The 25,824-nt window shown below is 36.4% G+C and overlaps 2 protein-coding genes and 1 long non-coding RNA gene across 10 annotated transcripts in view; 2 read left to right on the top strand and 1 right to left on the bottom strand.

Annotated features, from left to right (window-relative positions):
• Positions 1 to 25,824, bottom strand: part of LOC113226016 (disco-interacting protein 2) — a 160,946-nt gene that overhangs the window by 24,107 nt on the left and 111,015 nt on the right. For 2 of the 7 annotated variants that reach the window (XM_026458626.1, XM_026458983.1), the window contains exon 3: positions 11,431 to 11,526. The exons of 4 other annotated variants lie outside the window; for them this stretch is intronic. In XM_026458626.1, the coding sequence (XP_026314411.1) occupies positions 11,431 to 11,526 (96 nt within the window). Of the gene's footprint in view, positions 1 to 10,163; positions 10,222 to 11,430; positions 11,527 to 25,824 lie in introns of all 7 variants that reach the window. One more of the 7 variants, XM_026458835.1, reaches the window with a different exon arrangement.
• Positions 15,920 to 25,065, top strand: LOC113226522. Of its 2 annotated transcripts, none has more exons than XR_003310117.1 (3): positions 15,920 to 15,978; positions 23,973 to 24,094; positions 24,973 to 25,060. It is a non-coding gene; the product is annotated as an uncharacterized LOC113226522 (long non-coding RNA). The 2 variants fall into 2 exon arrangements; XR_003310118.1 differs by lacking the exon at positions 15,920 to 15,978 and adding an exon at positions 24,279 to 24,421 and having other exon boundaries at positions 24,051 to 24,094; positions 24,973 to 25,065.
• LOC113226438 (zinc finger protein 345-like) lies at positions 16,710 to 17,806 on the top strand. Its single transcript, XM_026459090.1, has 2 exons — positions 16,710 to 17,061; positions 17,221 to 17,806. The coding sequence occupies exons 1-2, from the start codon at positions 16,818 to 16,820 to the stop codon at positions 17,679 to 17,681; spliced, it is 705 nt and encodes a 234-aa protein (XP_026314875.1). The 5' UTR covers positions 16,710 to 16,817; the 3' UTR covers positions 17,682 to 17,806.

Genomic DNA, 25,824 nt, shown 5'->3' with positions numbered 1-25,824 from the left:
AGGCCTTTGCCCTGCAGTGGGACAGTAATGGCTGAAAAATGAAATGAAATGAAAATGACCAAAGTACGAAAGTAAGACTTTGAATTTAATAGAAGGGTTATTTGTTTTGCAATCATAAAAAAAATGTCGTTGTGCCGAAAAATTAAAACATAAACTAAAACAGATAGTTATTTATTATAACAATATTAATTACAAAAGAGATTTACCACATTTATTAACATGAACTTTGAAGTCCACGTAATCAGAGTTAAAAAACGTTACGTGTCAAAAACGTACATGTATTCCACTCGGACCGCCGCCCGATGCGAAATCCACAACCTCTTTTCGTTCTTATTACATGGACACAAAAGCTTTTTCTGAAAGGCTAAATGCGATTCCGTGTCGGTAAATATGGTGACACCCTTTACCAGTTTTGCACCGCTCTTTATACAGGATACAGAAAACCAGGCAGATCGAAAACTTTATACACTGGTTTAGCAACAGCGCCATATCACCGTTTGGAGCTGTCGTGGATGAGAATGAAACTTGTGATGAAATATAAGACAAAAATAGCCTCGCTCAAGGAAATCCAGGAAAAAGCCAACAGAAGGGAATGGGTAAAGAGACTATCCGAACTGGAAGTACCTATTACTAACTCACTCCATCGAATTAAATACAGATACCGATAGAGAAGTTATCCATACGATTAGTCGTCGAAACCACGAAATTTTAGTATAAATCGGAACGGTTGAGCATCAGTAAGCCAATTCAACTGCCTCGGTGGCCGAACGGTTACCATGCCGGACTGCCACGCAAATGTCCCAGGTTCGATTTCGGGAGAAATATTTGTATGGCCTACATTTATTTCTCTCGTGTAATTTGTGGTTGTCTACGTGTGTGTCCATGGCACCCGCGACACAAGGTTTCCCTAGGGCTATGTTGAGTGTGTGCTTTGTTATTATTATTGTTGTTGTTAAATTAATGAAACATGGTTAACAGATTCCCAAACGATGGTCAGATCAGATCTCCGAACAACTGGAGCTATATGTCATTTAAAAAAAATTTGCTAGTGCAATGTGATACAATGTTTCAAAGATGTTAAACGGAATAATTTATCACCGCTTGTTTCGCCTCTGGCATAGGCCACACGAAATAGGAATGTATTCATTAGCCCATTCTGTCGTTGCATCCTTTTCATAGGCAGCGGACAAATGACCGCCTTACTTGAAACATTACCTATTTTGTGAAATGCAAAATGTCGATTCTATTGAAACGTGTTGATTGATGCATACGTAAAATGTCAGTTTGTCATTGGCGTGAGGAGACGCTATGGTCCACCTCGCCACGATCCTCCCCTCTTCCTCCGTTCGCATCAGTCCATGTTTTAATGATATGAAATGACGGTACTACCTCTTGTGCTGCTGATGTCAAGCTATATCTCCCCATAACACTGTCTGACTGTCTCCGTGGCCGAGCGGTTACCATGCCGGACTGCCACGAAGGGGTCCCAGGTTCGATTCCCGGGCCGGGAGAAATATTTATATGGCCTACATTTATTTCTCTCGTGAGTTTGGGTGTTATTTGTGGTTGTCTATGTGTGTGTCCATGGCACCCGCGACACAGGGTTTTCCTAGTGCGGGGCTATGTTAAGTGTGTGCGTTATTATTAATATTATTATTATAACAATTGCAGTTCCACTTAGAGCTTTAAATCGCAATCGCTTGTGGGGCGCTGCCGCCGCCATATGCATGTAGTTTCACCAGCATACTTAACCTTCAAAACCGAAACGTAGCTGCTTGACGACAAAAATATGCATTCGAAGGTTACATTCCCCAAGCTCCCACTCGCCATCCTTGTAACTTTGTGATGTAATCCTATTAAAAACCCCGTCCTTGTTCTATCATAGCTACGACAATAGAATTGATTTAACTAGTTTTTTTTACACACTTAACTACGGGAAAATACAATATCATTGCTCAGCAAAAAGTGTAAAAGAATAGCATTTTAATTAGTAAAGTAGTCACTTCTGGAGACAAAAATATGCCCAAATAGCAAGAACATACTAGCTATAAAAGCAACACATTTCGACGAGGCACAGTTTCTTGCCACAAAAGTGCTCTTCTGTTAAGCCATTGTTCTCGACATACACACACACACACACGCACGCACGCACGCACGCACGCACGCAGGCACGCACGCACGCACGCACGCACGCACGCACGCACGCTCCCTCCCTCGCCCGACAAAAAAACAATTCTCAATTAACTCTTCACAAAAAGTTAATTTTGTGATCTCCTTACGAATATCATGTGTAATTAAAAGAGTAGATAGATCCCAACAAACATTATAGCCACATTTTAACAATCTTTGAATACGTCGCTGCACTCGTGTGTGCAGTAGACTATTATTATGATACTTGCACACATTCTACTAATGGATTAAAATGAGTGTGTCAAAAGATGAGTTTACAATGGTTTTTATCCAATCAAGTGTATTATTTAACTATGTATTTTCTAAACAACTATTAGAATCAAGTTTCTAGCAAACACCATTAACAAACAACATTTCTAGTAAATAGCAAATAGTGTATATTATTTATGATGAAATCAGTAGTTACAGGTATTAACAGTTTAGGTTCGTACTGCCAGTTCTTGAAATGACAAAAGCACGGTTTCAAAATGTCCGTTTCCCGCTAAAGTATCGCATCCCAAATAGTTTTCTTATTAAACCAGTAATTTGATTTTTTATTTACTTCATTTAAAATTTCTTTATTTCAGTGAAATTTAATTACAGCAAGAGCTTTTCTAAAATGTATCTAGAAAAAGGCAATCGCCATTAAAATATAGACACGTACAACCTGGGTAACAGAAAACCATAAAACCAGCTGTTAATTACAAACAGGAGCATTTTTTTTTTAATTCACATTGAAATTCATAAAAACTTAAGAAACTTTTGTTGCTAAAAGTTTTTAAAACATTAAACTCAACGTATCATTAAACTATATTTCAAATACTAGACAATTTCTTGATATGTTTTATTTGTCCCTTTAGAAATATGGTAGTTATACCACGGCATATAAAATTCTCATTCTCGTTATTACGAGACAAGTTAATTACTTCGCATGTGTTTCGTCAAAACATATGCACAACATTTGTTGTTGGGCGGTTGCATAATTACAGTTCTTGAGAAAGTCCTCTGAGCATTAATAGCCATTGCAATGAAGTTCAAACACACACGTACATCATATGAATATTTAAGAGTAGGTAGTACATGTTCAGGCTATTCGTTTATGGAACCTTTGCTTTTTCAACAAGCGAAATCATTGCAACTTTTCAAAAATACAGTAAAAGAACACCATTATTTCCACTAGTTCTGTTGTACAGTTCTGTTGACAGAACTAATGGTACTTCTTTTCCCGTTTGTTCTGTTAATACATAGACAGATTTCTTCACAGAACTACTGAGAATTTTCTCTCACACTAGTTCTTTTCTTCCCATTTGTTCTGTTGATAAATAGAGTTTTCTTCATAGAAGTACTTTAGTGTGACTTGAACTGCTTAGTTGCTGAGTTTAAAAAAATATGTTTCATCATGAAATTTTATTTTTATAAATGTAGGAATACTTACATAGTAGTTTATGATATTCATATATAGGTATAGTTATTTATATTATTATATTATTGTATAATCATATTATTACATACATAGGTATAGTTATTTATTTATACACCGCCGTCTTTTTCCAGTGACTTAGATAATTACTTCCATCCAAAGGTTGTCTGGCAGAAATCGCTTAAGGCGATAAGACCGCCCATTGTACCTTGTACCACCGCTTATATTTTATTTCATTGCATTTCTTTCCATTTTGGTGTACAATAAAGAATTTTTGTATTGTATTGTAGTATATTAGTCGTAAGCAGTACAACAATCTGGATTTTCAGGAGACTTTGACACGCCTCAGTAAATGCCTGGCTATGTAAAGTAAACAATTGTTTGTCTAGAGTCAGTTACTGTATTCACTGAGTTCACAAAGTAAAAAATAATCAATAACAAGGTTGTGGTCATTACGAACCCAGTACCAAAATCTCACTTATGTGCATAAGTCCCCCGGTGATGGAAAGGGGAAGGCGGAATTAAATCGTGTAATTCCATCGCACACTCTCCGTGATATATCCTGTAAAATACCGATGAGCAGGCAACTTTACGGCGGTGTTAAAGGCTCTGCAGCTTTGCCTCCACTAATTCCGAGTGGCCAGTTGATATGTCGCAGAGCCATCCCAAAGGTGGCAGCAGTATTCCATGCACGATTGGACTTGTGCTTGGTACAGCTGGAGCAACTGTCCCGGTGTAAAGTAAAGCCTCACCCTGGAAAGGATCCCAAAGCTTCGTTGCTGCATTTTTGGCTATGGATTCAATATATCTGGCGAAGTTCGAATTGGACTATTTCACCATGCAGCTTATTGGTTGAAAGTTGTTTCGGTTATTTTTGATAGCCATACAAAGGTTTCAAAGTGATGCTTTATTATTATTACAAAGAATATCGTACCGTTCTGATGAAGGTTTGCGGTGAACTAAAATGAGCGTCTAAAATGACTTCTGTTTTAATTATACATAGTGACGGGACAGTCAAGTGGTGCGCGTGGTGGTAAGCGACACGCCTACTGGTTAACTGTCTCCGTGGCCGAACGGTTACTATGCCCTGACTGTCACGAAGAGGTCCCAGGTTCGATTCCCGGGCCGGGAAAAATATTTTATGGCCTACGTTTATTTCTCTCGTGAGTTTGGGTGTAATTTGTGGTTGTCTATGTGTGTGTCCATGGCACCCGCGACACAGGGATTCCCTAGTGCGAGGCTATGTTGAGTGTGTGCGTTATTATTATTACTCATAACAGGTCTGCCGTCGTTATCACAAACAACGTAATCGACATTTTTAGCGAAATTGCGTTATTAACATATTGCACTGCTGCAATAGTGTATTAACTCGGAAACTGTATTTTTTTAGAATCGATGAAAAACTAATTACTCAATTCCCGCGAAAGATTATTAAAATTTACTTAGGTATAGGATAAAATTTATTACAGACATCTAAACAATTTCCTACTTGCCAAATATATTTAAAAATAAAAAGGAAAAACTTTCTTCATATTTTCGAGTAAGGACTATTTTGGCCAGAACTAGATTACTAAAACTTTGTCTCATTTTGAGTAAAGTTTAGGTGAAATTACGAGCACATGGGGCTTGTCAACTTATGTCTCAAGGTGACGGGCGCAGTGGCAGTGCCCCTAAGATCTTTGCAATTTAAAGCTCTTAGTGGCACTGCACCCGTTATGAATAAGCGTGTCCCTTACCACCAGTCGCATGACTTGTTCGTTCCGTCACTTGGTAGGTATTATAAAAAAGTAGATATCTTTTTATCGTTTCTTACAATATTCTAACGACGGTTTTATGACATGCAGACTTTGATCACTTTAGGTCAATGCATGTAGAGAATCAAATCGATGCCTTACTTCCTCAAACTCGTATCTTGTACGGAGTGATTATTCAGGAGATGGCAAAACTTTCTATTTATTTTTAAATTTCTTATCAATGGCGTTAATTTGGATGCATTACTTTAAGATTGGTAAAAGCCAGTGTATGAATATGACGGAAATGAGATGTGAAATCAGCCTGCAAAATGTGTACGCACAATCTATTTCTTGCATTTCAGTAACATTGTGCTTTAAGAAACAAGTTTGAGAAAGTAAGGCGACGAAATGTTACATTCGGCAATAGTATAACCTTGAATTCCACATATTTTAAGTTACAACACTATTGTAATATCAGTCCGATACATGAAATCAGCGAAACTAGCTTTAAGCGGTTTTTTAAAATCTTATTTAGTTTCAGTTTTATTCTTCAGTGTTACATCTGGCCAATACTTCTATACGGATGTGAGGCCTGGACAATAAAAGAGCGTCTCAGGAAATGTATTGAAGCATTTGGAATGTGGGCCTACAGAAGAATGTTGCACTGGGAGAGTGGGAGAGTGGACTGGGATAGCGAGTACCGCCCAACTGTTCAGCCAAGCCAAGAATAAAGATAAATATGCTGAGCTGACTGCCAAACTTCACTAGTTGGAGAGGCCAATATGTCGAAAGTTACCAAAATGCAAATACCGTTGTGACAAGGAGGGTAGAGTTGCTGCGCCGCTTAGAGCTTTAAATTGCATAGATCCGAGGCGCACTGCTTCTGCACCCGTCACCCAACAGGGTAACCACAGTTACACACCGCGACTTTTAGTAGCGATGCAAACGCGATGCAGTCGCTAATCGTCTACCTTTCAGACATGAGCGCCGATAATAGACCAACCGGCGGCAAAAATGTCGGCGGCGGCGGCGTTTCGGCGGCGCGAGCTCGATCCTAAAACGAATTTATACAACAGTGTTTGTTTTTACAAAAACCGTTATACAAATACTTTTTCAAAGGAAAAAATAAAATAACGTATTTTCTATAGTAATCAAATTTTTATCAGTTCGATCAGGCGCTCCGATCGTACACACGTGCACGCTTCCATATTATGTATGCGTAGCTTTTCCGAACATATGGCGATAGATTCCTCAGGGTTCCGTACTGTCTGCAACTATCTTTCTACTGCATGTCAATGATATGTTAATTCCAGGTACCTTTGCGTATGCTGATGACAACACGGTTGTAGATAGGTACTTGACCAATGCAAGGGTCAGTGAAGAGGAAATCCAGTCTTGTCGAGAGTTTATGGTTAGCCGTTTGGATTTCACACTCAAGGCAGTCTCCGATTGGGGCGATGCCAATCTTGTTAAATTTAACGCTACCAAACGCAGGCGTGTCTATTATCCACAAAACGGAGTCCCTTTGAGCTGACTCCGACTTTTCGTGATATATCCATACTGATAGCCGACTGTCTCCAGCTACTTGGAATGGACCTGGCGTCCAATTTGTGCTTCGGCAGACACGTTGAATCCATGGCCAAACGTGCAGGAAGCTTGGGATCCTTTCCAGGGTGAAGTAACTCACACCGGGACAGTTGCTTCAGCTGTACCAAGCACAAATCCAGTCGTGCATGGAGTACTGCTGCCACCTTTAGGATGGCTCCGCTACATACCAACTGGCCACCTTGGATTCAATTGACAACCGCGCCAAGAAGCTTATAGGTGACTCGGAATTAGTGGAGGTGAAGCTGCAGAGTCTTGAACACTGCCGTAAAGTTGCCAGCTTATCGGTATTTTACAGGATATATCACGGGGAGTGTGCAATGGAATTACACGATTTAATTCCGCTTTCCCCTTTCCATCACCGAGGAACTAGGCGTAGACTTGGGTTCCACCTCTATGTTGTGGATATTCCCAAAGTCGTCCAGTGTAACTCCAAGACATAAATCTGACAAGTCCCATGTGCCTGTAGTGTTCACATTATTGCTTGTCGGTCGATTACTACAGTTATGGGGGCAGTACTTCCATGGACGAACGAGGAGTGGGGGCAATACTTTCGTGGACGAACGAGAAGTTCCACTGCTACTCAAATTAGCAGTAAGTATTTAAATTACCCATGGTCACGGTTGACTGAGGTGGTACAGTCGTCAACCAGTTATGTCTAATATGAATGCAAACCACCCTATTTTTTCACTGTAGTCACAAAAGTTATTAATTAAATATCTTATATTTAATTGTACAAAGAAACATTCCAATTTACTCTACATTACGTTTTAGAAAATAATTTTATTGCATGAATTTTTATTAAGTTACATTTATTGCCAATTAATACTAGAAATTAATGGAAATTAATTTTAATTTATTCTCCAATTATCCGCGATTTAAATCCGGAAAATAAGTGTCATTTCCTATTTATTTCTAGTAATTCTGTTTTTTTTGCGCCTACTCAACAATACACAACAATTGTGGTTACGAAGTATACGAATTTAGCCGACGACGTTATAAGGAAAGGTAATTCAAAAAGTGTTTCCACTTCAATTTATTTTAATGTATTCTAGTATTCAAGGAGTCATATAAATGGAACGGTTGAGAACGCTGACAGCCATACAAAAGCATGACTGCAAAGCGAGCTCAAGGTCACTGGCCGTAGGGACAGTGGCCGGCTAGAACTAGTTTAGGGTGGCCCACCCCTTTCGATAACCGGTCTGTACCGGTTCGAATAAGAAGGGTGAAGGGTGCTAAGTCCCTGCGTACACCAAAATGTACATAGCATGTGAAGTGATTGAGAGCCTAACAATATTATTCCTACGATTTCATCAAATTTATTGCTATATACTCTATATGAACATAGGTTATCTATAAAAATACGTTTTACACACGAAACTGAAGCAATACTTGCCATAAAGTATTGAATGTATTCTATACAAATGAATTCATAAAAAATTGTACTATATAACTTAATTTAAGCTAATTAAATTTTTATTGAATTTATATTCAATTTTTTTTTTTGTGAAATTACTCCACTAGTTTGTTATAATTATTAATACAAAGATCGAACACTCAGAAATCGGATCGAAGGCATTTTTTCTGAGTGTTTGTATTAATAATTGATTTAAGCTATTTTTGTGACTTCAAGAACACTGACCATACAGTTTGATCACCAACATATCCAGTGTATATTCATTTATGTAAATTACTCATATTGATGACAGGAATAAGTAGTCATTTTCCGTGAAATAACACAAAAAAACACTGACCTATTCTGAGTCTTTACACTGCGACCAGCAGTTAATCTATTGCTATTATCAACCGTCTATTACACGTCCCACTGTCGATTCCGCTGGCCCTAAGCGAGTTTAGAATAGATTTCACATGTTTCATTACCTTCAGCGCGAGATATTGATACTATATATTTACAATTGTACGTAACTTAAAAATTGTAGGTTAATCCCGACGCAAAAATTAAATAAACTAGAGTAATAAAAAGTAAAGTAGACAATTTAAATCAGTACAGAGAGTCTAAAAGTTTCAAAATTTCGTAGAATTCTATTTGCCAAGTTTTATTGAAATCGGTTACCGAAAAGTACGTGAAACTGGATTCATCCCTTAGTTTGCCGTCCTTAGAGGTGGAATGTTATCTTTAAATTTAAATGGGGCCACTACTGAGATACCCTCTTTCCAATAAAAAAGAATCATTAAAATCGGTTCACAAATTTATTATCGTGAAAAATACATACAAAAGAAAAAAAACAGTCGAATTGAGAACTCCTCCTTTTTTAAAACCGAACAACTGAAAGTAAAGACCAATAATGCTCAGTAAAAGTAAAAGATAATTTCTCTATGTCATTAGATGTAAGACAATAGCTTCCCATCAACGATATTGAAAGCACCTATGGGAAATTAACAAAAATAACAATGCATCTCATCGTTACGTACAATAAGAAAATTATACCAATGAAAAAACTTTTAGCAACATATCGTTTTTACCGCAATTAGTTTTTGTATCGTTTGTTCTGTACACGGACATACGAACAAATAAAATAGTTAATCATCGATCATGATTTGCAATAACCGTGTCTCTGGAAACTAAAAATAGCAAAAATTTAAAAATACTCAGTTAATCACTTGGCCGCGGCATATACGCTTCAATTCATACAGTACCTTGTCATGTACAGCCAACGACAAATTATTTATTTCATTGTTACAGTTACAGACACCAAACGCGAAGGGAATACGAATCTGACAGAGGGTAACGTGTATGCATGAAATTATCAAGAGAGTACATTAGACCTGTCGTTCACTACCCATTACAATTTTTAAATGTTCAATAACTACACTATAAAAACAACAAATGTAACTCAAAAATAAAGTATCTACATAAAAAAAAATTACACCAACAACAACTACTACTTTACGACGGGATAGAGAGCACTAATTTTAAAAATATCCGCCATAAGCGCAACGCTTTTATTTTACAGGTTCTCAGCGACCTTTCGCACATTGAATCCAATAATGTAAGCTCATGTTTTCAAATAACTTTCAGAAACTTTAACGGCTATTTCCCGAAAGTTGACTTTTTCGTCTTGTGACTTGGTCTTGGTTTCAACGTGCGCAATATTGTATTTGCTCTCGACCTAAGGTTCGACTTGTTGAAGTTTATTTAACTGACATTGCAGCCGAAATCCATAGTATAGAATAGAAAGCAGCGCTTGAGCAAAGTACCATTTGTTCAAACTTACGTCGCATATTCGTAACGATCTGATGAATAGTTGAGGTCCTCGCCAGTGTCTCGCATTTCTACGCGGACAAGTTTTGTCATAAAAAGGTATATAGATTCCTAAGGTATACAATTTAGTCATCGAAAATAATAAATAGCCAAGCAGCGGAAGTTACTTCATAGTCCGTTAGGATCAATCTAAATTTCATCACAATAAAATATCATCTTAACCGGTGGGTACCTGGTTATTGACCACGGAATTCTAAAACCACTTTCAAGGTATTACGTATAAGTATTATGCCAAATATTGATTACCTACTTGAATATTGTAATTAACTACTTGAATAATGTAAATAAACATCATTAACTTTTAAGCACGTTGCAGATTATATTCAACTGTAGATAACAAACTGATTGAAAGAAACAATAATTATGTGCATACAATTAAATTTACACCTGGGCGCATGTAAAAATATGTACAAAAAGGTTATTAAAAATAAGATATGACAGGTCAAATTTAAATGAACAATTTCGAACGGAAATATATCAAGAGGTGAAATTAGATACCTGAACCAAGCCAAGTTAAAAACCACCGACCAGAGTCCGCAAGGTTAAAAAAGTAAGTCCTTTGAGGCATGGCGTGTCATTACTTTTTTATTCTTTTTTATATACTGTCGTTGTTTTAATCTTTCACACTTTGGCAATTCAATGTGACCTTTGATTAATTGTTAGACATAAAAATTTTTTCTGTGTATTCTACTTAGAGGATGGAAATTCTACGACCTTGGTAAGTCAAAATGAAAAAGAACATTAATGTCGTTTTTTTAATGTTATTATATGGCAACAGTTACTTGTCACTTGGCCTACTTTTTTCTGTGATTTAAAGTTAAGCCAAGATTTATATACTACACAGCCTCTTCAGTTTTGACGATCCTTTAATAACCATGCAGCGCAAGTTTGTTTAGAATTAGAATCAAAAGTACAGCGGTCGTGTTACGGAACGGTGCAACGAGTTGAATATTAAAATGGTTTTATATACTTAAACACTATGTACGAAAACGCAGGTGATGTGACAATGGAGTTTTTAAAAGCAAATGTAAGTGTTAACAGTAAGTGCCCTATAATTAGTGAATTAAACACAAGAATTACTTATTTTATATTCAACACGTTACGACGTCCCGTTTATGCGCCGCTAACCTTCCAGAAGTGTATGCACCAAAACCAGGTCGGACACGAATGCGACTCCGATCAGTTTTCGGGGTACAAACGACGTTTTAAAGGTGACTCACCGGAATGATATCTGTTTTCGTTTCTCGTGAGCCGAGCTCGGTTGAGCCGGCGTATTGGGGTACCAGGGCGTTGGCTGCAATCGCCAGCCGTAACCGCTGCGACCACACACATACACATTTACATTGCTTTCTGACTTTAGACAAGTCAATAGATTTACAGACAATAAATTTTTATATTTACTATTTGTTGTACGCGAAACGATTTAGGAAGTCACCAAACTTATTAACGCGGATTCGTCTAGATGCGATCTTATTTAACCATACTTGTCGCATTAAGCTGATTCGAAGTTAACGCGGCCGTCGCGCTAGTTGTATCTAAACCAGTAGGGCCAACATGACAGGGCACGACTTGCGATGACATCTTTTTCGCTCTTACATTCATGGACATAAAGCTTTCTCTGATCGGCTTAATGCGATTCTGCTGTAATAAGTGTGGTGACTCCTTAGCGAACAGTTTTATCAGGTTGCGCGGTCTGCTATTTGAGTTAGACAGTGTTTTATAATAATTTCGCACGAAATTTTTATATTACCTACTTCAATCTGTATTGAAATGTTACAGCTTCTTTCTACATTCGTTTTGATTATAGTGACCCTCCCTACCGACCCTTAGGATATATCTTATAAATTCAGGTTCTGACCCCAGATCAGCCAGTGTACAGAGTTGTCACAGACCTCTGTCACTTGACTTCATCTGGTTCTTCGAGAGGCTGGTGCTTCGGGTGAGCCGCCCCGGGTGCATGTACAGTACCCTCTCTATTTTCCAGATAGGTACCGGTACGCTCACTTCCCGTTGCGCATTGCACAACTAGCGATTGCCACCGAATTGAAATTTTACAGTGGAAACTTTTTAATATAAATAATAAGACAAGTATGGTAAGTCCATTCATATGCAGCAACGCGGCTTATACGTATGCACACCCGCCGTGCGCCGGGTACGACCGCACACATTCGCATAATAAAGTCGCGTGAGACGAGCAACGCTATGCAACTAGAGATGGGCAGTGGGTTAAAACTCAATCAACACGTCCGCGGTTTTAACTGGGATTTTACCCAAAGAGCCTTAAATTTTGGGCATCAGTGGGTTTTGACCCGACTTAAACACAGGTTACAAACAAAACGCCGGGTTTAAGCCGGGCGCTTGCCCATCTCTAGTATGTAACACGAGTGCATCGCGATATTATGCGAATGCGTGTCCGTATACGGCCCGCGGTGGGTGCGCACTCATACAAACCACGTTAGTATGCTTGTATGGAGTTACCATACTTTTCTGATTATATGATCGCGTCTACAAAACTCTCATTATTTTTGATTAGTTAGTATCAAAGATGCGACCAAACTAAGGGTTTAATAAAAATTTATTAGGTAACCTTGTAAACATCTCACGCTAGATTAAACTTATCACATTGTATTATATTCATAATGGTATACTCGCCCTAATTCTGACAACGAAAAAATAATAGTCAACATACACATACACCACTTTATAAACACTTTTCATAAATTATTAATTCGCAGCTTCGGAACAGAATGTACACCTTATTCGGTGCAATTGACTTTACGATCCACTGTATGTGCTCTGTTACTGCTTATAAGTAGGTAATCATCATAAGGGCTAATTAAGACAACCCAGTAGCGCTAGCACGACCTGACGCGACGTGCGCGAGAGCGACATAAAGCTCGAGATCTCTTTACAAGAATAGCAGTATCTCGCGTTTTATGTCGCCTTCGCGCAAGTCGCGCGTGACTTTTGACTAAAATCCTATCTATAATAACAGAAAAAAAACTGTATAGGTTCGTCTACAAATAACACATAATATCTAAAAGTATATGTTTGCCGAGCTGCTTAATTCTTGACAACAACTTTTTATAACAATTCCACACAATCAGAACCACATTTTATCGCCGAAATACAAAAATAATAAAATATAATAACAATAAACATAAATAAATACTGATGACTGAAGTTAATGTATTAAAGGATGTAATTATATAAAAATTAATATGATCTTTTTTGTACATTGTTAATAAGCATGACTATTCTTTGGTATACCAAAATACAATACAGTTCTCGCAGAAAACCTTTATATTTACGTTAAAAAGGAGATCGTTAATAACGCGAATCTTTTTTTTTTGTGTACGTCGAGGATAATAATGTATGCACCACTAATTATATAAACATAACGCCCAATATTTCCGTAGCAGATTTTTTTTTTATTTATTTATTTCATACTCATATGTGACGTATTCCTCACCAGTACTGCACCCCGGACACTCCATATAACGGTAGAAAGTTATTTACCTACTACTACTACATACAGCAAGGTGATGTCTGAACAAATGCAATTGTGAACGCGAAGTGATAAGGGTACCCGTAATTTTATTGTACTCTTTATCCCCTGGTTTAACGTTCACAGTGACTTTGTGACAGCGGCCGGCCTAACATGCAAACGAATGTACATTTTTGACAGGTGCGTTTTATAAATCAAGATAAAATATATGAAATTGCGTGTACAACTTTATAATTATAAGAAAATTTCACTAACACTTGGCTGTATGATTTTAAACCTTTGCATTTTCTTTAACGGAAGCAATAAAAAAACAGCTATAACAAGAATTATAGCAAGGATGGAAAAAAATAATTACAGGCAGGCGATTGTCACACTGTGACAGCTGTCAACACGTGACATCACTCTTGTAGTATGGAATTTATACGCGGGCTCATAACACACGGCGCCGTAACGACGGCATCGCGCCGCCGCTATTGTAGTTTTGCCCTTGCATTTTCTTACACACTTTCATACATACACTGTGGCGGCGGCTTCAATTAAAATCGCGGGGGCAGTGGCGAGCGCTGCCACAATTGTCTTTTACTGATATACGAATTCAGTTGATCACGCCGCATGAGCTGCTATCCCGACTCTGGTACTGCGGTACGACGCCGAAACTCTTGCAGCGGCAAAAACCGGCGCCATTCGCACGGTAAAAACAGATTACTTAGAAAAAGACAAAATTCTTTTTATGAAGACAAATTTATTAAATCCAACAAAACGATCTTCTCCCTATAGACGCTAGAGAATAATTACTTGATAATAGTAAAAAAACGTCTCAAAAGTGTATTTTCGTTACAAGACAGAAATATTTAATCCAAGAGCAAATTAATTTACTTCAAGTCACAAAGCCACTCTAGATTCAACAAAATATTTATTTGTTATTAGAAATGTCCGATTTTGATTTGAAAAAAAAAAAGAATGAAAAATTGAGAGGTACTTAATTATTTGACTGAAGATTTATGTTTTCTAATATCAAAAAGGGTAAATTTACAGGGTTATGGACCCAACAGTGCCAAACCTTAAAGTAGCAGAAATAGGATGGAAATATGGAATCTTCTCAAATACTTGAGGACCATCCAGTGCCGTATAAATGCTACAGCGGCAGAAAGCATTAACAATCCCAAATATATGAGATGACTTTATACTATTGAAGTTAACAAAACGATAGCGCGTTTCAGAGTACATCTAATGCCATCTAGCAGTGGCGTGATGGAACTAATTGCATGTTATACTTGTTACAAGTGTAGTTTGATTTCATGCTGTAACCAAATTTCTTAAATTATAACTATAAAGAACACCCTAACAAACTAGAGATACTACGTATTGTTTCTTTGGATAAATGACTGTTTATGATTTTTATGATTACAAGCACAAGTAAAAGTAATCGTTACCGCGTGCGCCTTCGGCGACATGTCACGACAAGATTGACTATGAAAACGCAACGAAATGTTGCTTTAAGAATATACTCTAGAATTTAGAATATTAATCTGAATAGAAAACTACTTCTTTTTTTGTTTAAGAATATATTTTCTTAAAATACACCCAAGAAATTTTGAATTCATTTAAGATTATTTAAATTTGATGTAAGAGGTAAAAATTTCTTGATATAAGTAATGTCCAATTAATTGATTAGAAATGAAATAAAATCTTGAAGTGAACGTATTTGTCTCAAAGTTAGAATAAAGTTAAGAGTAAAATTGTATTAGAAAAAGATAAGCAGTATTTTTGTAGTGACAATATTTTATTACTTTTAATAAATATTTTTTCAGAATTAGCAAATATTTTGAGAAATTGCTCTTTCTTATTAGTAGAAATCCTTTTTTTCTGTGCGCGTCGCGACGCCATGTGTAATTAGCCTTAGTGCCGTTTTCCATTAAGCAACTAGTTGCGAGAGACCGCAGCCGTAGCGGCTAGTTGTATTTCAGAGTCGCGGCAGCGTCAATGGGTATGGTAGCTTATTTCAATAAATAGTGCACGGCCAGCCGCCCGCGACTAGCGGCTTAGTGGAAAATACGTGATAATGGTGTCCTCACACAATGACAATGGTGACAGATCGCGCAAGAGTATTGAATTAACATACAATTATCTCGTCGCTAAGTCGCTCATAACTGCAACTTGTGGGATACTTTAAAAGACTACGACTATACAAACTAAAACCAACACCACAGCGTCGCGTGCCACAGTAGAAAACCGTCAAGACTAATGTACACATATTTAAGTAGGTATCTGTACACTGTTTTATTAACATTTGGTTACATTCCAGCTCTATGTTGTGGATATTCCAAGGATTCGCACGTAGCGTTTTGCTTCCACATTTATATGGATTCCACTCCGTAGCGAACGGAATTTCCTGCCTGCATACTTGTTCCTTGAACGCTATAAATTGGGCCTTTTCAAGGCGAGAATAAATAGACATTTTTAGGTGTCCCTTCTCCATCGTCGACTTCATCGTCGCTTCCCATCAGGTGAGAAAGAGATCAAATGCGCACTTTTATAAGTGTTTATAAGTTTATAATAAAAAAAAAAAATGTTCTGTATACAATCGTTTGTCTGTGTAGAAGAATATGTATGCACTTTTGTAGTAACGTAATAAGTAACTTGAAGTAAATCATCTTCCAACTTGATTTTCCCTTTAAAATAGTGGCTCGTGTCATGTGGCTTCAACTTTGCTTCGATAACCACACTAATGTTACTTTACAGAGTTCATACGGCAGACCAAAAAGATTGCTTGTATTTTTTTTTTCAACGTCAAGTAAAATAAATTTATTTTTTAATCGCCATTCTTTTTTGTGATACATTTTGACAGTACTCTTAATTTCGCTAATCTTAATTATTTTATATTTAATTTATTAGCTAAGAATGGATTTCAATGCTTGCGAGACAGTAGAGGTGAAAGTGGAGGTGGATGTCCAAGAAGTGATGGAAATAGATGACGCGGCGGAGTCTCCGGAGTCGTACTTACCGCGGAGTATAGATATAGAGAAGGAGCTCCACAATGAGGCTGTGAATTTGCATTTGCTAACATCTACCGCGCTACTTCAAAACGTTCTCAGTGGTATGGACGATGGCAGCGACCATGGACACATTTGCCCTCATTGCGGGAAGATTTACAAAACTGCGACAACATTGAACACTCACTGCCTGCTCATACACCCGCCCAACGAGCAACCCGTGCAATGTAACGAGTGCTTCAAGGTATACCCCTCAGCTATGAGTTTGCAAAAGCATGTGCAGTATATGCATAAGTTCAAGTATCGGTGCACAGCATGTTACAAAAGCTTCGGAACGCCGGAAGTTCTTGGTAAGTTTGTAAGCTGCTTACTTTTCTTGAAATTGACATCAGGTGTTTTGGTTCATTATTAATGTGAAATTACGATTGTCAGTGTCATGGTCAATCTAAAATTATTTTCATACGTTAAGCAACTACGATACAAATGATTTATTTAAAAAGCTTTTTCAGATAACCACAAATTGGGCTGTTGTAAATCCGAAACGCTTTGTCCGGAATGTGGCAAGAAATGTACATCCCAGGTGGCTCTGCGTAACCATATTGGTTACAAGCACCCCGAAAACACGGATAATTGCTGTTTTTCCTGTCGAAGATCTTTTAGGAGCGTTCGAGGTTTGGCAAATCACAATGCCACTGTGCACCCGACAAGCGCGAACGCTTGCTTGTTTTGCCATCGAACATTCAATTCGAATGCGGCGTTGCATAGTCACTTGCTGTACAAACACAAGGCGGCGGGCGGCGTACAATGCGGAGAGTGCCATAAAATGTTCTCGAATCAAGCCAGTCTGGCGCGTCACACGTTAAAGAATCATCCGTTCAAAAACAAAATGTATGTCTGCGGAGTTTGTATGTCGGCGTTCGAGGAAGCCAACGAGCTCCAACAACATGTTACCAATTCACATTACGACTAAACGTAACTAGAAATAAAGTTTTCATTCAAATGTCACGTTACCGGTTACCTTATCTGCTTGCTATTGCAATAATTTTCACGGTTCGATTTTTTTCTGTTCCTTGAGTATATTATAGTGTTGTAAGGTTAGAAAAATATTTTAATAAATTATATAATATTTGTATTTGAGATGGATGCATTGGAGCTCAAGTAAAGATTTCAATAAAATCTCTGAAGACAAATAATACCTTATTGTTTAATTAAGCACAAGTACTTACTTGAAGTACACATTCCAGACCTTTAAACATTTATTGTTTTTTAAAATGTCATGGAAAAAGTCGTTTATGATGTTATTAATAGAGTCCTGTGAGGGTGTTAATATTTTACATGAAAAATCCGACCTCAAAACTCATTCATCTCCTAATTTGCCACTCTCAGAGGTGGAATAGTTTCTTCGAATTTAAATGGGACCACATCAGAGGTAACATCATTCCAACAAAAAAAGATACATCAAATTCGGTTCACAAGTTATCGCGTAACACACATACAAAAAACAGTCGGATTGGGAACCTCCTCCTTTTTTTTAAGGCGGTTAAAAAACCCTGTATAAAGGCCATAGATTTAGTGGATATACTAAATCTATGATAAAGGCTAAATATTATTATTTTTTCGACTTGTTTCTTTTTGTAATCGGCCACATCGTGTCAACATCATTTCACATTTCATGTTCACTTTGTCAACAAAGTAACGTCAAGAGTTTTATAAAAAATACGTTTTTCAGTGAAAACTCCCATTCACAAACTACCTCTTTTGCTGTCTTACCAGAGGCCTTGACGCTATGACCACCAATAAACGGCCTATTCTTTTCTAAGTATTCGCCGGGTTGATTATCACTGTTTTGCTCTAAATAATCCTTTCCTAAATCCGAGAACGGGAAAAATAACTAACATTATTTTTACTAAAGATTAAAAAGTTTTTAAATCCACTTTACTCAGCTAATCTAATATTAACAGATAAATGGGTCAATAAGAAGTAAATGGGTAATTGACTAACATTTTTATGATAAAATATGGAAGTAAATTAATGTACGACGAAGCCAGTGAAGGTTAAATCGTGCAAAATAGCTGAGCTTGTATTGAATATTTTTTGTATGCAGTTAATTCTCCCACCCTCCCTCCGCATAAAATGAATAAAATAAATAACACAAGCACAACTATAGCCTCTTCGAATCGATTAGTTATTTTTATAATCAATTAAAAGGCTTTTTTAATTGTAGTCTGAAGCGAACACCTCAAAGTTTTTTTTCCGTTTTGCATTATATGTTTATAACAATGATATTGTATAGTAGATATACATTTCCGGACACAATTCGAGCCACCTCGCATTTTCAGTATTAAATGTCCTAAGCTTAAAAAATGTTTGATTAATCAAAAACAATAAGCAATTTTGAAACTAATATATTAAAGGTCTTTTCCACGAATCCTTGTTGGAAATTTGGATTTGCAAAACCGGGATCAAACTTTTGCTTCGACGATAACACTACTTTTGTATTCTAGCCCTTTAAGACAAAAATACGAGGTGGCTCGAATTATGTGTCCAGAAGTATATATCTATTTAAATTTATGGAAAAAAAAACATAAATTAGCATAGTATTCCATAGTCGTAAATATTATATCAAAGAAGGTTATTTGATAATGAATGAAAGAGCTAATGTCATTTAAACATTAATTCTAAACCGTTTTTTTAAATATAAAGTTCTGGTAACCCCGCCCGTTTAAATTATTACTTTCAAAAATAAATGTTAAAAGTCGCTACATATCTTAATTTATAAAGGATGACGACTATCGTAATAACGATTCCTATTAAGATCATTAAATAAATCTTTATTTGTACATTCATCACATTGTCGGGAAAAAACTTAAATGACCAGTACAAAGCGTAAGCAGACTATGTCAAAAACCTCTCTTTTGTAAGTTCTTTTCTTTCTTAAAGTTCGGGGACGTGGTGAATGATACTCGTTTTTTTCGGCCAGAAGAAAGAAATAATAAAAAATTTGTTTCGTCCATATTATCTACTGCACATCTATAAATAAGTCCTGTTTAAAAAATAATTAAAAAACGGGAGTTCCCGCCCCAGTTCATTGCATTGGCATGAAATAATTTTTTATTCAGTAGCATAGAAATTGAGGGCGACACAGGTATATCCCATTAGTTATTTAACCCAGGTTTTCGTACGATTACGGTACGGTTTTGCCTACACCTAGTAACAACGGATACCTTTAGATACTAATACTATGATGCTTTTGTTCTGTAGGTCTGTTAGTACAAGTCTATAAAAACCATATGAACATATACGGATATACCATTACACCTTCTTCTTCTTCTTCTTCTTTTAAATGTTATGGCCCCATCGAAGTAATCGATGATTTCGCCAATGTCAATGACATTTAGTCGTAGTTGCTTTGGGAAATGATCTTATTATACGTAGGTTCATTACCTTTCGGGTAATGCCAACGATATAAATACGACAAATTTAATATGTCCTGCAGAAACGTAAACGCAATTTACAAAATGGGCCCCCGAGTGTCTGAGAGATAGTTTATAGAAATTAATATTCTTACACTACCGTCACAGCACACGACGTTTGCTCAGCACATTACGTTAAGAATAGTATTTTTTAAATAAGAAATAGTGAGACATACAATCTTATCTTCTTCTCGTGCCCCTCAATTGACCACGATACTTACATATCCGAACTCCCGGTAATCGGTATAACATTTCCCACCTCCATAACAAGTTTATTGTATTCATGTAACCAAGTTGTTTATAATGTACTGACCTCATTTATCAAAAATAATATTATCAAGCCTTAATATGTATGCCGATATATAATAACTACCCACCTACTCAACCTACCACATCCTTTTTCATCTAAATTACGTACCTCTTCCATAATCTGTAATTCTGCATTCGCAACCCATTCCATTGGCTAAATGCGAAGGCAGTCATTAATATAAAAAAAAAATACTTTTTATAAAAAGAAAAATTAGTGCGACATACATTGATTTACCAATTATTGAGACATGACATTAATACGAGGAATAAAAATAAGCTGTCCTTAATAGTAGTCTTCACAAAATCACGAATTCAAGGGGCAATGGATACGCTTCCATGATAAGATTCAATATCTGCTATTCACAACGTTTAAAACTTTAATAAGACAAAATCTTTATACTAAAGGTATACAACTTGTTTCTTCTTTATACAACTTCTGTGTATTTGGATGACAATCCGTGGTAGTGAACCGTTTAGCTTTTGCAGGTTGTCTCGATCTATGATGTTTGAAATAAATATTGTAAACATTGACCTACCAATTGTAAACGATAAAAAGTTTCTTGCTCTTTTTCTCAGGGGAATCTGCCTTGCGAATGAGCAGTATAGTTTAATTAATGTGATTATTTCCAGTGTAAGGCTCAATTCACACTGGCGCAAAGTCGAAGCGTCGCAACGCGTCATGTTTTTCGCCTATTGCATATTCATCTCTATTTTTCCATTATTTGTGTTATGCAAATATGGAGTCCGAGCGGCTTTTGAGCGCAGTGAGGCGTCAGACGCCGACCACACTGTGATCCGGGCGCACTGATGCGAGAGTCATCGCGCGTCGCGACGCTTCGACTCTGCGCCAGTGTGAGTTGAGCCTTAGTCGCTAACGATGAAACAAAGATTTGACTTTGTCAAAAATGATGTAAAATCTTTATGTATGTAGGTACCTTAGACTAAAATATGAAATACTCTATATTATCTTATATAATTTCACATTTAAACTACAAATTTGAACGATACCTTAATTATGTAAGGCGAGTTACCGGAGGAGCAGCGTAAAAACCTTACTGTTTTGCTGTATCAAATGGTTTAGGCATCGAGTATATAATTATGCTCGATGGGTTTAGATATTTGCTGTTAAATAACGGTCGTATAAAAAATATACTGACCACGTGAATTTTAAAAAAAGGGGCAAACTCGGTACGTTTTACGCAATACAATTATTTTCATCACACCTGCTCGTAAACAGTCCTAAATCACGCCCATGGGCTTTTACATTACATTACCACCTGATCGCAGTAATGGATTTATTTATTAATTTAATTGCACTTCAAGAATAAGCAAAAAGTTTTTATCCTCGAAAAATCTGAATGTATTTCGCTTAAGCTTGAATATAGGAAAAAAAAAGTAAAAATGTGCAACTAAACTGCAATTGACTAATTTTATAAATGCTCATTCTACAGTATTTTTTGTAAGGATTTATTTTATATGTAACACACTACGACTGCATGCGAGTTTGCCTTTTACAACATTTTAGTTCGAGTTGTATTATCTATGGAAGAATAGCTACCGGTTAATAACAAAAAGAAAACAAAAACCCGCAAAATCCAAAATTTGCAAAATCCGTACCTAAGTAAGTACCTAAGTAATTGGTACGAGATTTTAAGACCTGATTATGGAATGATTGGATATAATACTTTTTCTACGAGTAAATAAAATAATAAAACAGAACAAATATTGAATGTATATTTTTTTAACAATCAATGACCACAAACGTATTTTTTTTAATAAATTTTAACCCATTTATCAGGATAGGCAAAGGTACCACCATACAGCCTCTTCACATGTTTTAATTAGACGAAAGCTAAACAAACGCTACAACACAAAAAACGAAAGAGATAGAATAGAAGTAATTCTTTGTAGAATCTTATTTTTATAACGACTTATGAGCAGGTTGCAAGACTTGTAGGTCAATTTAACCAATCAGGAAGGAGCAGGTATAGCGTTTGAATAGCGTCCTAATTGATAATTTAATTGGCAAAAACACGACGTTCTTTTGTTGACTCTTTATAGTTCTGTGTACAGAACTCTAATGAAATTTTTCAGTTTAGTGGCAAGTACCGCAGACAATAGAATTTTGATTCAAAACTAAAAAGAGCGCTTCTGTGATATAATTTATAAAATTATAAATTGACAGATTAAAGTACAGAAGCGAAAAAAAATAATATACAGGCAAGATGGTAGAAGTTACAAAAAATTCGTATGAAGGAAAATCGTAAGCTGTTAGCTTCAGAAATTTGTCAATTATCCGTACTCGACATTTCGATACCACTTTATGAAACGTGGAGTAAAAGGATTAAGTCAACTCTCGAGCTCCGCTCCTTTGTTATTGTTGTTTTGAAACAATGAAAGAATTCCCATTCCTTAGTATTAAAAACCACATTCTCGCTAGAAGCAAAAAGTGATTTGGATGTTTCAAAGAGGCAGGTTTTTTCGTAAAAATGGATAGCTTGACCAATTAATTATCTTTATAGATATATTGTTCGGACAAACGTACTGAGCCTGCAAAATGAGGCAATCAGCGCAAAAGTAGGTTACACCATACATTAATTTTTTTTTTCTACAATATTGCTTTAAATAATATTAAAGTACACAATTATTTTATATTTGGATGTAATTTTCAAGTATAAAAAAAATATATACATTTTTCATTAGATCCATTACGGTTAGCTTAACGTAAAGTGTAATCAAATTTCTATAATCAATGGAAACGTTTAATCCATTAATACAAAGTATTTGAAATCGCTATTATGAAGTTAATGACAGCACTATCGTGTTTGTCGTAGTTTTTTTTTCAACCCTGTCCCTAAACAGTACATGCAAAAATAATCGAAACGCTCTGAAAATTCGACCGTAAATAGAAACCCGGCCAAGGCGATTATCATTACATACGCATCGGGTGGTCCGTTTTAGAGGAAACATTACACAGTTATTGTCGGGTTTGTGTTGTAAATTTTTCTATTTACAGTCATTTATAGATATATTAAAGGGCTCTTAAATATATAGGTAACACAGAAAATAATTCAGCTCAAATCAATAAACGAGTGTTCTTATTGCTCGTTTGCACCATTTTGTTGCAAACTATCGTGTATATTTCTCTCAGTCTAAATTTAGGCGATCTGGGTAGTGCCCAGGAATTAACTTCATTGCTTTGATTATCATAGTACAGAGAATGTTCTACTTTGAGACCAAGTAATTAGTGTGGCTGTTTAAAAATACTAATATGTTAGGAAATAAAACATGGAAACTTCTAATTAGGCCACGGTTAGGTTCTTAGATTTAGAACTAGTAAACAATGTGCCCATATCGGCTTAAGTCTATCATTACTTACATTTAAGTGAATAATGTAAAACAAGTGTAAGTACTTACGACGTGTGTAAACATTACACGACTAACGAGATGAGCTAATTATTTCAATTGATTTATTCCAGTGAGTAAGCACGTCAAGTGATTATGACTCATGAATTATGAATATGTTGTTTTCGACCGTCTTCGTGGAATTAAATAAAGGTACCCACCCCGCCTACGTAACCAAAGATAAGAAGAATAAGAGGTAAGTGTCGATTTATTAATTAGTCAACTATAATTGGGTTGGACCATTTGAGACTGGGTTTCCACCTATTTATTTTTTGTTTAGGAGTGAATATTTATCCAAAAATGGCATGGCATGGCATGCACTCCAGTGGCCTCGTGATACCTTACATAATGTTCCAGTTAAAATTAAGTTTATATTTCAGATCTGAGTGGTCAAAACAACTGACTGGCGAAGACTCTTCCTGGGAATCAGCCTTCGCATGTTGTCATTGACTTTGAATTTTCAATCTAAAGCATCGAATCGTTTCTGAATTTTTAAGAGTTGAATGGATTTTCGGAAGCTATTGTATATTAATTCATTCATTTCATAATTATCGTCTTTAATCATTTTGTCAATATGATACCCGATAAATCTAAGCGAATTTTAAACAAAGCTCCACAATTAGATGATTTTTTTATCTAGCGATTCGTTTTGAACAGAATCATAATGTTAACGTCTTCTAGAATGAGTCTTCATACAACCACATTACCTTAAGGGACTCACCACATTTATTAAACGGATTCATTTATTAAAGCCAGTCGGCAAATCTTTATGTCCATTCAGTAAGAGCGAAAAATTGACATAAAGATTTTTCTGACCAGCTTAATGCGAATCGGTGTCAATACGTGCTTTGACTCCCTAATTTGGCTGAGAACTTTACTACGTAAATGATCAATTTTTTAAACACTGCCCAAAATCTCGTATACATCGTCACGTACCTCTAATCTATTGATCTAAAACTGTCTGCTAAATCAAAAACAAGTTAGCTAAAAGTTCTCAGTATTGACGTTAACTGAATGATCTATATTTCGTTTCAAACCGCTGCAGTGTAGTGGACGTTTTCATTCGTTCTACAGATTAGTCTACACTACTTCCGGCGCCTCCATCCCTTCACCGCCGCCGCCAGTGGGCGTTGGACGTTGTCCAGTCAACCACAGAACCGCCGCAATCTCGGCGATAAAGGGAAGACGTTTATAAACTTCAGCTACGTAAATTGAAAAATATTTTGTATCCATTAGTTTTTCTTATGGTATCAAAAGGGATGATTTAGTCGTGTATCTGGGGGTTATACAGTGCCTGCCACTCAGATCTTTCAATCGCAATGATCTTAGGGGCACTGCCACTGGGTCAGTCACTCTGACATACAAGTTGACAAGTCCCATGTGTCTGTAATTAGATAAAGGAACGATTAAGTCGTGCGCCTGGTGGTAAGCAACACATCTACCCATAACAGTTGCAGTGAGAGTCTCTCAGAGAGCAGCAATGTCTGTCGTCAAACATTTTTTAAACTGTGCTTATGAATAAATATCTTTACTATTATTATGTTTTTTCTTTTCTCAACCTGTGGGCTGGTTTTACTACATTAATGGACCAAAATCAAACAAATTGAGGGCGTGTTATGATAGAGCCTATTTCGTCTTCTTCCATCCGCATGAACTTTCTAGCAATTCGGCATCATGTATTTACAATTATAGCTTTTTGTAAGGTAATATAGAAGATTTTTTTTTTTCAATCTACTACTTCGAGCCTATGAAGATGATTTGGGATAACGCCTGTCGTGGAAAAGGATTATAGGGACCACATATAATGTTCCTTGTCGCCAAATTCTAGTTACAATTATTATTATTATCTACAAATTATTGATATAATGGGAAAGTACTTGTAGAATTATTTATCGTATTGAATGTTATTTAAATTACCATCTTAAA

The sequence above is a fragment of the Hyposmocoma kahamanoa genome, unplaced genomic scaffold, assembly GCF_003589595.1.
Source record: "Hyposmocoma kahamanoa isolate Upper Pololo Valley unplaced genomic scaffold, ASM358959v1 100021, whole genome shotgun sequence".
In the NCBI taxonomy this organism is placed as follows: Eukaryota; Metazoa; Arthropoda; class Insecta; order Lepidoptera; family Cosmopterigidae; genus Hyposmocoma; species Hyposmocoma kahamanoa.
This window is presented reverse-complemented; position numbering and strand designations above follow the sequence as displayed.